We start from the raw sequence: 13,910 nt of genomic DNA on the forward strand, positions 1-13,910 counted from the left end.
TTTAAATCTGGGCCTTGAATGCATCATTTTAAGCCTTTTAACAGTTGCTTAGTTTCTCCCTACTTTACTTATCAATACAGAATTTTCCCATAGTGGGTTAAAGGAAGGAAAGGGGAGAAGAAAACTCAGCTTACTATATGCCACAGTCCATCATTAATGGCTTTGCCTCCACTGGTGACTTTTGTTCCAAATTCATTCTTGAATTGAATTTCAATCTTTCCATCACGAAGAGCAAGCAAGATCCATGCTGCATTGTCAAGGGATTCTGCATATAGTATAACACCCTCTGCATCATATGTCCGGAAATCAAATTCTGCTGTAAATCTGAGTTGTGAAGAAGGAATCTTAATAAGAAGACAGGAAACATGAAATACTGTATAGCCTAGAATAACTGATTAGTTGGGTTAAAAAAAGTTCATAGATATTAACCTTTTGGTATCTCTGTGTCTGATCAGTTGTGGTATTTGCATACAATTAGTCAAAAGCAGAATCTAATGTAAGTCCTGTTCACCTGAAAATAGTGAAAATTTCCAAATTCACACCCTGAGCTGGGATTTGAAATAACCCTGGTTCAGTTCCCAAATCCACTATGAGCTTTATATGTAAAGGGCATCCCAACTCTCCTTGAGTAAGAAGATAAATGTAATATTCCTACTGCATTTTATGGGGATGCAATGCAGAGAAAATACATGACATGCAACTGGGTTTACAAGTTTTGTCCTACAACAATTATAACCTAACAATTTGTATTGATTACTGCTGCCTTTGATATGCTGTTCTATAATATGAGGATTTGTTGTCTGGATTTTAGCTGAATGTGTTTATGTAGCAAAATTAGGGTTTACATTATAGAACCTGTACAGTGGAAGAGAATAGAAGTACAGAAAAAACAGTCTTTATCTCCATGAGCTGTGAGACTAGACAAAATAGATTAAGGATGAAAGGAGAAAGCTCTGTTTCTAACTTCCACTGTTTTGCGTTTGAAAGTTAGGATGTGCTGAAGAGAGCAAAAGGAGCAAGGCAGCCGGAATGAAAAACAGGGGTCGCTTTCACTCGCAGTCCAGTTCTTTGTCCCCTAGATGGCGCTGTCCCTCGCAGACCCACGGAAACCCTGTCTGTATTTACACACAGACTGTTAACACAGCTTCAAACATTTATCATCTTAGAAAGGTCTTCCAGGACAGCATTAATGCCTGGTCAACTCCGAACAGCGGTAGAGGAAAAAGTTTTCAATATTTATGTCCTTCCTTAAGGTTCTGAGGCTCTGGGGATCACCAGCTCAACCAGCTGCTGCCGCTGTTACCTTCAGATTGTTCGGTCAGTAAGTCAAGGAACACTGCAATTTCAGCTGCTGCAGCAAAGAAGTCAAAAAGTAATAAAGGGGTCACTAGCACTAGCAATTGCTCTGACAGCTGTAAAGAAAATCACACTGATGGTGCTCTGGACAAGGTACAGTGTCCTTGGAACACCCTGTGAAAGGAAGCACAGGGACAGGGGGAAAGGATCGGCCTGATTTTGTTTCTCTGCAGTATGTGCACAGCATGTCACAGCTTCTGCCCAGAGCAGATGTGAAGTAGTGGCGACACCCAAACTAAAGCCATTCCCATATATAACTGGAAGCTGTACGGTAATTATTTTCCTCTAACATCTTAATTTCATGTTCAGAATTCTAAATGCCTTCCTGTACCTCTATCACCCCACCCTGCATTCCTCAGTCCCTGCTCTTTCCTTCAGAGGAAGAGTAAGCTTCTGTCATGAGAAAGCCCCAATATTTTTGCTCTCTTGTCCACAAACTAATGGGACTATTACACTGCCTGTTAAACTTACCACCCTCAATCCTCTTGCCTTTTTGCCCATTCAATTCTGGATTTCTTTGAATCCTCTCTCCCAGATCATACACCTCTCCCTACAACAGCACTGGTAACAAGGACTGTAATGGCTGGAAGACTCCAAATCTGTTATTCATAAACACAATAACATCTGAATGCCCCTGATGCTTGTCTTGCCCCATCTGTGCACTGTTTCCTGGCTCAGACATAGTTGCCACTGCTTTTGAGCTATCTGGAAGAAACTTGCTGTCCTTTTAGTTTTGCTGTGTAAGAGCTGCTGCCTATACTGATGAAGTGGCTCAAGGACACAGTACAACCAATAAGAGATGCTGCAAACTAACTCCAGACACAGTATGCTTGCCTATCCACTTTTGAATGATTCCGTTTTCCTTGAAGTGCTAGTCTATGTAGGAACCAGAGTTTGTTCATTTCTCATATAAAACCCCTGGGGAGATGGTGATACAATTTTTTGCACGAAATGCACTCTTTCTAAACCCTCAGAAAATGAACGGAAACCAACATCCATAATTTCAATGCATATTTTTATCAATAACAAATACTTACCTTGTGACATTTGGCAATTTAAACTTTAAGTAGACAACGGGAATTCCTATAAATTGCTCTGCCAGGTAAAGCAGTTCATAATTCTTTTCAAGGTCCAGTGGGATACACGTAGTCACGGACTGAAAATGGTAGAGGAAAAAAAGCTGCTAATGCACTGTGATATGAAGCAACTCCTATTTTTGGCTGCTAGACTGTCCTTTGTAAGTAATGGCTTACCTCTGTTTCTTTGGGTCTTTTTAAACTTGAATGCCTATGTACAAATGAACTGGTGTGGTTTCACTTTTGCTTGTAATATCATTATTTAAACTGCTGGAAGATCATTCAGGTTGAAACAGTTCTGGTGGACTGGAACTATATTTAGATACTTAGTATTTGAATTAAAAATTCAAATCTTGCATTAGGTACTTTTCTTTCAACTAGAGATGTATGACACCCACCTATTAGGGTCCTGCCAGGCTCCATTATTAAAGTTCTACAGAATCTAAACCTGATAAGGTGCTAGAAGTGAATGGGCCAGAGCTGTGACTAGAAAAGACTGTATTAGGAAAAATATGAAATCACCTTTTATTGTCTTTATCAATATTGATGCACAGCTATTCATACCAGAGTGATCTCTAGTACTACTAAAATCATTTACCTGGAATAAAAAGTAACAATTTACAAGTGGACTAAGTAACAGACTAATAGAAAATGTTTCTAGCTGGCTGTTCCTTGAATGTATTTGTCTATTTGAGCTCTGGAAAGGAATGTTGACAAAAACAACACCACTACTCCTGCTGGAACAACACTGAGCATGTATTTCTGAGAAATCTTAGTGGGGATATGAAGCTCTGAAAACTACATTGTCCAGAAAACTGTAAAAGTTCTAAGTATTTGTGGCAGCTGAAAGATCTCCAACAGTATGAAAACTGGGATTAATCCTAATGCTCTAGCCAAAGACAATGTGAGTAATGTCAGCCAAATGCAGTTGCAAGGGGGCAGGGGGAAAATGGTGATTATTCTTTCAGGTATTCATCTACCTGAAGATGTTTCTGTCCAGAAGCAACATTTATTTTATGTGTGGTGCAATTTTAGTAAAGTAAAACTAGTAAAACATTCAAGAAACAAATGTCAAGTATCCATTCTAAGGCATTGTTGACTTCCTCTTCTGATGATGGGATGTCACAATTAAAGTAATATCTGCAGTTTTGTTTTAAAAGCAACACCTGTATTCCCTTAGATGCAGGAAACCAGAATCAGCCTGTGGAGAGAGGTGGGAAAACTCCTCCAGAACAGGGTTTAGAGCACCTGTCTCATTGACTAGTAGGAGTCTAAAAGTCTCTTCGATCTAACGTTATCCCTCAAAACAGGCTGTGACTGTCTTCTATATGAGGGCAGTACAGTGATACTACAAACAGAAGGATCAAGAATAGGTGTGAACAGCTTTTCTGTTCTCAAGACATGGTGTACTTTTGTAAAAGTTGTAATGCAGTTCTCAAACTCTGACTTCTGTATTCCTGATGCAGCCTTTCCATTAAATGTATAGGAGCTCATCTTGAGTTTTATGGCCACTTCATTTTATGTCTAGTGGTGTCACTAGTCTTTAGACTGCATGTATTTTCAGCTGATTAAACTTTTTTTCCAATTAAGAGGCATGAAACTAACTTCCAGATAGAGAATTAATCACTTTTAAACAACAGTATTGAAAATAAGAGCATCTTCTAGTCTCATTACATGTTACTGTTTCATGGATAAGCAAAATGAAATATGACTGCCAAGTGTTTAGATATTAGATTTCAGAAAGTACAAACAAGATCTAATATACAGATGCTAGAACTGGTGTCAGATCTTGTTCCTGCAGTTTAAGCCAAATTTTGTTGGACTCTTAGAGGTGTTTTTTCGTTGGCAGCTATCTGAGCTCACTTCACATAACAAGTCTCAGCCTGCCTGCACCTTTCAAAGTATACAGAGAACCACTTACAAGAAAATCCTTGGACTTGAATCCTGATTCTCTGGAGTTTCAAACTTTCTGCTACTAAGAAGTATAAATCTTCAAACTGAGCAAGAACAGCCAATTTTGGCTGCAAGGTGTTCTTCAATTGACAAGTATTACTAAGTGCTTTTTCATGAGGCTTAAGATGACAAGTGTGGAAAACAATCCAGTTTTTTCAATCGAAACAGGCAAAGCATGGAGCATTTCTGACAAAGCGAGTGAAAACTTTTCTGCCGTCTAAAGAAAACTTGGGAACATATGGACAAATGGAACATTCTGGCTCTGAGAACAGGAATTATTTGCTTGATAGGGAAAACCTGGGGCTTATTTTGAAAGCAGAAATGACTGGCTAAGGAAAGCTGCTTTTGACAGGACTCCTGTAAATAAGCATGCATGAACTGAGTGGCTTCCAAACCCCTACCAGGCCTGCTTTGTGAGCCAAACCATAGACAAAAGTCTCCAGCATTTTCTCATCAATTATTAATCAGTCTTCAAATAGCTTCCTATTTGCCTTAATCTAACTTATCTTGTCATCAACAAACACCCAGATTTGTGATTTTCCACATGGACTCTTACATAGTCGTTTTACCTCACAACTCTTCATGTCCTTAGAGAGCTTGAACCCCTTCTTGCCATCACAATAGCAGCTATAACTTCCTGGAGAGTTTACACAGAGTTGAGCACAAACATTTTCAGCACATTCATCAATATCTAGGAGAAATGGAAGCATACAGGAAGATTTATTCATGGTACAGACTGAGAACTAACACAGATTAATAAAACAATGCAATAACATAGGTGACTGCTGCCAAGCTAAACTAATCCTAATGGATGTGTCCTACATAAAATTCACAATCCAGAATTACCTGCTGGGTGTAGAAGACCTAGTAATCTTGACAGAGGCCTGGTGTGCAGAGCTGGAGACAATTTGGTCTGATTTGTGAGGCACTAAAAAGATGAACTGTAAGGTGGCTGAATTAGTGAAAGAGACCTCGTATGACTACTGTATGTGACGGAAATGCAATTCTGGGTTGGATCTCTTCCTTTCCCTATAAGATGTCTTGAGAGATTAGATTATTAAGAGCATATATGGCAAGTATGTGAAGAAAGGATGTGATTTATTAATATAAAACCAAAATAATCTGAGGGCAAAATACCTTTTAAAATAATGTACTGATTTTTTTTCCTGTTGCTTGGAGGAAGAGAGAGGAAATATGGTGACAAGTGGATGTGGAAGGAGAGTTTGTGTGTATTAAACTATTCATATGGGAAGACGAAACCTTTATGATATGGGTTCAGGTTAATTTGTCTCTTTGATACTGACTGACTGCAAGACAGACCCCTCTAGCATAATAAACATAATTACTCACTTCCACTACCTATTTTTTTTAGCAAAGTGTTTGAAATTGCAGAAGTGATGAGAAAAATATAATCAAATTCTGTGTCCAAGACTGTATAGCTTCTATGAAAAAACAGACTGGACGGTGCAGATTTGTTCCACTGATAGTGTCTCTTAAAAAGCAGGGATTAAGAAGTGTAGCAACAACCTCCTAGAAATGGGTGAGGAAAATCAAAACAAACCCTCTTCTGCTCCAGTCTAATAGTATCTGTCATCATAGAAATAGCTGTGCATAAATGTAGGTAAATTCAATTTTTCTAATAGGTATAATTGACTCTGGCCACCTAAATGAGATATGACAATCAAATGTCACTTAGTATTTCTGTTAAGGCTACATTCCTGTCAGCCTGCACAATCCTGACCTTAGACAGGATTTGGTGACTCATTTAATGTGGTTACAAGGTCTAAAAGCTTAGCAGCGTAATCCTTCTTCCAGGAGGTAAGGTTTTAATGTCCTCATCTTGCAACCTCCTGGAAATCATGTTTCAGAAGAAAGGCAATACTTACATGGGTTGCATCAAATTGAATTTATCTGAAGAAATTACTAAGAGGAGCAACAATTAGATTAATTACTGTGAAGTTTTTTTCACTTCAGAGCACAAAGAAACATAAAATTGTCAGTAGTGTTTTCACACCCCAGTAACTAGGCAATGAGCTGACATCTGAATTTTTAAGCATTACTGCTGTGCAAAGCTTTGTTAGAAGAAACCTGCATGAAAAGCCACGGACCAATAGATTCATGGCCAGCAAGAAACTACTTTTGTGTCCTTTTGAGCAGTAACATAAAGGCAACATTTAAAATAAAAACTGGTTACTGATATATTTTTCTCAAACTGGCAATGTAGAAAATTCCTCTTCATTGTAAAACTCTAAGACCTTTCATATTTACAATTGAAATTGAATTTCTGATGTGTACTAAACAAACCATAACAAGTAGAGAGAAATTAAATACATTCTAGGACAATTATGCAAATACTTCCAATACTTGCAAAGTTATTTTATTATGGTCTGTGTAAGAATGGCTTCTTGCTACTTTACTGCTAGCTATCAATAATTTTCAACTTTGCTATAATCTTGCAGAACTTTGTTTTGAAATTCATTCTTACACATTTTCATTTTGGAAAACTATACTTCTGAGGAAAGATTCTTTTGGTGCAGCTCCTTTTTTCATAGCTTTTTCTGGATGTTTAAGAAAGGTTTTGTTTTACATGTGAGGTCTTTACAAAAACTTTCCAGAGAACTGTCATGCTGTCACTTTCAGCCTAGAACGGAGGTCATTTCTCTGTAATGCTGTTATTTTCTAACATAACTAGATACCCCCAGGAAGGATTAGAAGAATGTTATGTTAAACGGAATTCAGTAACCCCAGTGAAATGGCCTTTCCAATATCTGAGATCTAAGGACACATAAAGGACAGAGACTGAGCTCCTGGCCATGAGGACTAAATAAGACCTGAACAGATGGATAAAGACAAGCTTTTAGGTTTTTGAGACAAGTTGATTAAGCACAGTTTTCACTTCTTGTGATTATCCCTTTTAAATCTTCCTGTCTTGCCTAGTTTGCAATTACCAAAGAAGTATTTTTAATGGCTTTTATTATAGCTTGTCTTATAGCTTGAGTTAGGGATATATATTTGTTTGTCAAAAAGGGACTTGGGAGTGCTGGTGGACAGCGGCTAAATATGAAACAACAGTGCTCACAGGTGGCCAAGAAGGCAAATGACATCTTGGCCTGTATCAAGAATAATGTGGCCAGCAGGACTAGGGCAGTGATCATCCCCCTGTTCTTGGCATTGGTGAGGCCACACATCAAGCACTGTATTCACTTTTGGGCCCTTCACTTTAAAAAGGACATTGAGGCACTGGGGCAAGTCCAGCAAAGGGCAACAAGGCTCAAAAAAGGCCTGGAAAACATGTTGCATGAGGAAGGGCTGAGGGAGTTGGGTCTGTTTAGCTTTGAGAAGAAGCAGCTCAGGGGTGAACTCATTGCTCTCTACAACTACCTAAAAAGGGGGTTATAGAGAGGTGGGTGTTGGTCTCTTCTGCCATGCCTGCAGTGAGGAGTAGGGGGAATGATCATAATCTGAGACACAGGAGAGTCAGATTAGAAGTTGGGAAAATATTTCATTGTTAGGGTGGTCAGGCACTGGAATAGGCTGCCCAGGGAGGTGGTGGATTCACCATCCCTGGAAGTGTTTGAGAGTCATCTGGATCTGATACTGGAGGATATAGTTTAGGGGTTAGAGCAGAGTGGCAGGTTAATGGTTGGGCTTGATGATTTTAAAAGTCTCCTCCAACTTTGATGATTCTATGATCTATTAAATGGACTGCCACCAAATATTTCACCCTTATAACTGAAATGCTTAAAAACAAAGTACAAGATGCTCTAGTGATGCTCAGGTCCTCAAAACATTGCTCCAAGTTACCTGAAAGAAGCATGCTAGCTGGTTTGAGAGCTCAGACTGAAAGTGGGATAGGAGAGCTCCCATGACCTTAGAATCTGACATACAGCAGAAGTATAATTAATGTAAAACCTTCCACTGTCTGGGAGTAAGTCACTGCAACTGTATGTACTACATGTGATATAGCCTGAGGGAACCTCTGAAAGAACAAACAATTGAGTCATAATGTAATAAACAATACGAAGATTAAGAAATAAACCACTAGATGAGATGCTGAATCTTAGTAAAACGGTGGATTAAAAAATAAAGGAAGGGCTGGGGGCAAAGACCTACCTTCACAGTTTTTGGAAGTTGAATTATATGTGTAACCTTCTGCACATTCACATTCATATTTCCCCAGGGTGTTTTTACAGGTGGCTGTCCCACAGATGTTTGGATATAGCACACATTCATTTATATCTAGAAATACAAACAAATTATTAAAAAACAAGTCATTCTCCTGCATACCATTTTTTTCCTAACCCTATCCAAAACTGTGCAGACTGAATGAGGCTGGCAAACTGCCTCTTTCTTGCTAGGTCTACTATGCTTTCATAGCAGACTATAGCTATAGCCATAAGGATTCCAGAGGTCTGTAAAAGACACTGCTGTATGCCCTTAGTGAAAAATATTCTCTGCCTGCCTGCCTTTCTCATTCTCTCTCTCATGTGTTATGTGGGTAGCAGGAAAAGGGATGCATGTCCAGGCAGGCAGAGACAAAGTCTGCAGACTTCCTATAAACTAAACCAGACTGAATAATAAAATCTTACCTTAGAAAAAGAGATCCAGAAAGACAGGAGATAATCCTATCGGAGGTTCTTACATGCTACAATCAATTCATGTCACGATTGTCTTTTAATTGGCTATGCTGACAGGTGTTTAAGTCCCTCACTGTCTCTCTATCCCTCAAACCATTTTAGTGTCTGTCTTCTGTGTTGTTTCCAATTTTTCAATGTCATTTTCACAATACAGATGTGATGACTGGATTCAGCGTATAGTATCGATCTTATTAAATGTCTTTCAGACAGAAACATCTCAGATCTCTGATAGTACGTTGCTCCCACTTGTATGTGCAGGGATCATTCTAGTTTTCTCTGTGGTTTTGTAGTAGTTGTGGAAATGTGTCAGGGACTGGAGGAAAAGTTGCCTGGCTCAAAACAACCAGTTGGGAAAATGTTGGGGGGAACAGGCATGCTGCTCCCCCCCAGCCCTTTGAGCCTTAGCAGGTATCTGCAGGTCTGCACTGGAATGGTGTCAGTGACCACATGGCTCTGATGTGAGCCCTGAGATGGTCGTGGTCAACCACGTGTCTCTGCTGCAAGCCCCGAGATGATGCCAAAGCTCCTGGCTCTGCCTAAAGCACAGGTGCAAGTGTGACCTCACACTGGGACAGGCTCTGGGCAAAGGGAACGGATAAAAGGACAGCGAGACGTGTGACACGAAGTGCTCCACTGCACTGCCCTGGAAACTGATGAGACCATGCTGGATCCATGGATGATGACTATCCACCTCTCTTTCTCTCTACTTTTTTTCTCTCTCTTCTTTTCTCCTTCAAAATAAACCACACTGAGCAGTGACCCTTTAATTACTCACTAAGTGCCGTGATCAGTGCCCACCTAGTTGCAGAATTTTGCAGCTGGATGTAATGCAATACTTAAATCCAGTTTATCAAATGACTAAACTAGTACTCTAGGTACTGAGGGATATTAGTCTATTTTTATCTTTGATTATTTTTTTAACCAGATTTTCCAATATCTTTCCAAGAATTACAGAGATTCTAACCAACTTATCTGCTTGCCCTTAGTGACAAAACAGCAATCTTTTGTAGTTCTGGCATTTTTTGCAAGTTATTAATTCACAAAAATATATAGACTTAAGGAACTGATGGTGGAAGATGGCCCTCCAGTTGAGACTCTTAAATTATTTGACATTATCTAAAGCTGTTGTCACAGTTTGGCAATAAAATATGACTTTAAAAACTGAAAGAGGTTGTATTTTTTTCTAACTGTTGCAGTAAGAATTGTTAATTATGTCCATACATAGTCTTTATCTGGAGTGCAATGAAGCACATAGATCACGGCCAATAATAACAGACAGAAGCACATACAGGAAAAAAAATAGCCTGGGTGAATAAAAGACATCTTTCTCTTCATTAAGCAAATTTTTGGATTCATTAACAGGTTCTTCACCAAAGAACTTAAAACTCCCAAAAGAGCAGCATCATTAATTAGGAGTGATTTGGTCTAAACCAGTGTTTACCAGACAGGATTTCCATGGGAACAGTATTAGTCGGTCACACTACTTTAGGTTCTTGTTTCAGCATGCTTAAAGCGTATGTGATACTGGTTAGAGACAAAACAAGCCTTATGGAGCTCTAGTAATGAAGCAGAAACACTTCTGTAGCCTTTCTCTCTTTCTTTTTTGTCTTTTTGAGCTGGTTCATTATACAGTTGCCCAAATGCTTGCAGTGCTAAGGCTGCAGGTGGAATGAGTACCCAAGCTGAAGCAGAACAGTATCTGTCGGAGATGATTCAAACTTCTGTGGACCTAGGGCATTTACAGAACTCCTGGACTAAATTCTTTCCTCTTTCTAGTCAACAGGAATTGTACTGTTCTCCTTTAGTCTCCCTTCCTACCTCCACAATCCCGTTTGTTGGAATGCATGAAGTAGCCATCTTCACATAAACAACGGTAGCTTCCAGGTAAATTGGAACAGCGTTGGCTACAACCTCCATTTAAGTCTTCACATTCATTTATATCTAGAAGGAAAACAAAATTAAAAACTCTGCTAAGGGAAAGACATTCATTAACCAACTGTGATACTATTGAGTAATACTAGAACTGTGCTCCTGGGAACTAAAATCATATGAGATGAAAGATTATATACCTTCTTCACAGTTCACTCCTTGCCATCCTGCTTTACAGACACATGTATATTTGGCTTGTCCATCTATGCATTCCTTATATCCATCTTTATGGCACGGCAGTGGGCTGCACTGGTTTGAAATTTCTGTGGGATGGAAAACATTAAAAATACTTGTTATTTTGGGTTGTATTTTTACTCAAGAATTGGATTAGTCTTTCTCCTTCTCTTCCCACATGTACCTTTCATGCAACAGGAAAGAGCTTGATGCATGACATCAAGTAACCATACAACCATCTAGCTACTACGTCTGACAGCAAGAATTTATAAGTGAGAAATTCAAAAGCCATCAGTACTTTTTCTTTGTCAGACAGAAAACAACTAGAAGACAAATTTGATGAGCCATGCTAATCCCTGTAAGATGAGACCAAACGCAGACTTAATACTATTTTCATGACATTTTAAGGATGTATTTCACTTTTTAAAGAACAGTGCTCTGTCCCATCATATTACCACAAAATTCACTAGGAAGATCAAAGTTTCTAGAACACCAAGAATTCCATACTAGAGAGATGGGCTTTTCTGTTCAAGGAGGGTCACATTTACAGAGAAACAGCATTTCAGGTTGCCTTGGCCATCCAGGTCCTGGGGGTAGACTGGATATATTAGTGGCTAATATTTTACAAATATTAGCTTCTTGGCCTACAAATATTAGACAAACAAATCTGCATCATAAAGAGCAACTGAAGACTCTTTACATGTGCTAGCAAGATGACAGAAAGCAAGGTTCAAAATATGTAGACTGGGGCAGTGAAGACAAAATTCACTGCCTTTTGAAATCTAACCAAGATACATAAAATTCATTCAACTTTTCCCATGATTTTTGCATCAGCATACCACATAAGGCATCACTGTATTTGTGTCTCCGGACTATGCCATTATCTTCTTGGATTATTTTTCTGCAGGTCTCCAAACATTATAAATACAGTCTTTATACTTTAAAATTATGTTCTTGTAAAGCTCTGGAATGCCCTTCTGAGGCATGCTTTAAAAAAAAAAAAAAAAAAAACCACCACAAAAAAAAAACCCAAAACAAAACCAAAAAGTAAATAGTGTCCTAAAAAACAAGACAGCAGGATGAATAGATGAAAGGATTCGGTGATGCTCAGATTCAAAAATGTAGAATAAGAGGCAACTGTGTTCCTGAAGACCAAGCACTTGCTGTCAGTTTCTTAAACATTTCTTACTTCACTCTAAAGAACTGAGCTCTGCATAATTATAAGATTAGCCTTCTGTGACTAAGAAAGCTTAACAAAATCCGTTTCAGTATATTTGTCAATTAAATCTGCTTCTGATTGAATTCTGCTGCAAGAAAATCCAAAAGTCCAGAGGACGGTCAAGCTCCAAAACTCTAGAACAAGTGCTCTATGTTCTAGAATAGTTTTAGTACAGACCAAAGGACTCCCTCCACCAGCAGACGAAGACTGAGCAAAAGAAATTGAGCAGAAGAAATTAAAGGAATACAGTTTATATATGGATCCTTCACAACAATTTCCAAATGTAAGTTATAAAACTCCCTATGGGTTTTTTTCTCTTTTTTTATTTATTGCTTTTGTACATCCAGGAACAAGTGTGTGAATTAAGTTTGGTATCAGCAATGAATTTCATAGCGTTTGATGTGAGGGAGGCACCCTCAGTGTGCAGCTGGGGAACAAACTTGACTGTAAATCTTTCTGAGCAAAAAGCAGTAACGGCTTGTGAGAGTCTGAACTGAAGGATGATGGATTGGATTGGCAGTGTGAAACATGAGTAGATGGAATGAGTGGAATTAAGGATATGAAGGGTAAGAAAATTGAGGAAAGCGATGAATGAAAAAAGAACTGGTAAAATACAGCAGACAAAGAAGACAAGGCAGGGCAGATAGGACTGGATGGACAAAGAGGTTATGTCCCCAGATGAACGATAGATGTAAAAATGCAGGGATTTGTGTTTATTTTCAAAAGTAATTAAGAATATGAACTCATGGGATAAAGATGTTTAGGGACTTAAAGATGCAATTTAGATTCCTGATTGGATTAGCAAAAATGAAATATGAGAAAGGGTCTTCTACTCCTGTGAAAATGTTCATTTTCTTCCCTAGATGGGAATTAAAAAGTTAATCTGCTCACTGATTTTTCTAATTGTTCATCCAGAAATGTGTGTCTTTAAAATGCATGTTTGTGTTCTAAAATAAGTGAGTTGGACAAATCTGAAAACAAATTATGTTTCAATTCTGCTTGCACTGCCGTTTGTATGCCTTGACTTTCTTGCTGCTTGAAATTCAAATCATTTACTGCATTATTATAAACTTAGTTATAATTATTTAATTATTTCTCATTAGGAAAACTGAATTTCTCATTTAGACAGTATCAAAACAATTTGGACTGAAAAGTTCAGAAAGACAAAACCTGCAGTATCAAAAAAATATTGATATCAATATTACAAAATCTTTGTCTCAATAAAAACACTGAAAAAAACTTATATAGTTTTAATGGGAATTTTAAATTCCGCTTTTTTGGCTGTGGTTCTCTTCCAGAAATGTGGATAAATTTTGGCAAACATGTAAGCTTTATAGAAACACTTGAAAGGTTTACACACACACACACTTTAGCTCTCCTTTATCCTAGTGACTGACCAACAGTAATAGTTCATTTAATTTGATTTTACAATGTGAACCCAAATGGAGAAATACAATGACTATTAAGTAAACTAGTTGTTTTCACTGGGTGATTCAGGAACACTGAATGCTCTCACAGGTCTGCTAAATCCTTTCCTCCTGGGATCTCTAATGAGAGTGGGAAAGA

The 13,910-nt window shown here is 38.3% G+C and overlaps 1 protein-coding gene across 1 annotated transcript in view; it reads right to left on the reverse strand.

The window, feature by feature from the left end:
- Positions 1–125: 125 nt before the first annotated feature.
- PROS1 (protein S (alpha)) overlaps positions 126–13,910 on the reverse strand; it is a gene marked incomplete at its 5' end in the record, with an annotated part of 16,260 nt that continues 2,475 nt past the window's right edge. The window contains 6 exons of the mRNA XM_009079353.1: positions 126–324; positions 2,394–2,512; positions 4,955–5,076; positions 8,499–8,624; positions 10,841–10,963; positions 11,092–11,214. Of these exons, the coding sequence (XP_009077601.1) occupies positions 126–324; positions 2,394–2,512; positions 4,955–5,076; positions 8,499–8,624; positions 10,841–10,963; positions 11,092–11,214 (812 nt within the window). The remainder of the gene's footprint in view (positions 325–2,393; positions 2,513–4,954; positions 5,077–8,498; positions 8,625–10,840; positions 10,964–11,091; positions 11,215–13,910) is intronic.

This window comes from Acanthisitta chloris, unplaced genomic scaffold (genome assembly GCF_000695815.1).
Source record: "Acanthisitta chloris isolate BGI_N310 unplaced genomic scaffold, ASM69581v1 scaffold17047, whole genome shotgun sequence".
NCBI classification, from domain to species: Eukaryota; Metazoa; Chordata; class Aves; order Passeriformes; family Acanthisittidae; genus Acanthisitta; species Acanthisitta chloris.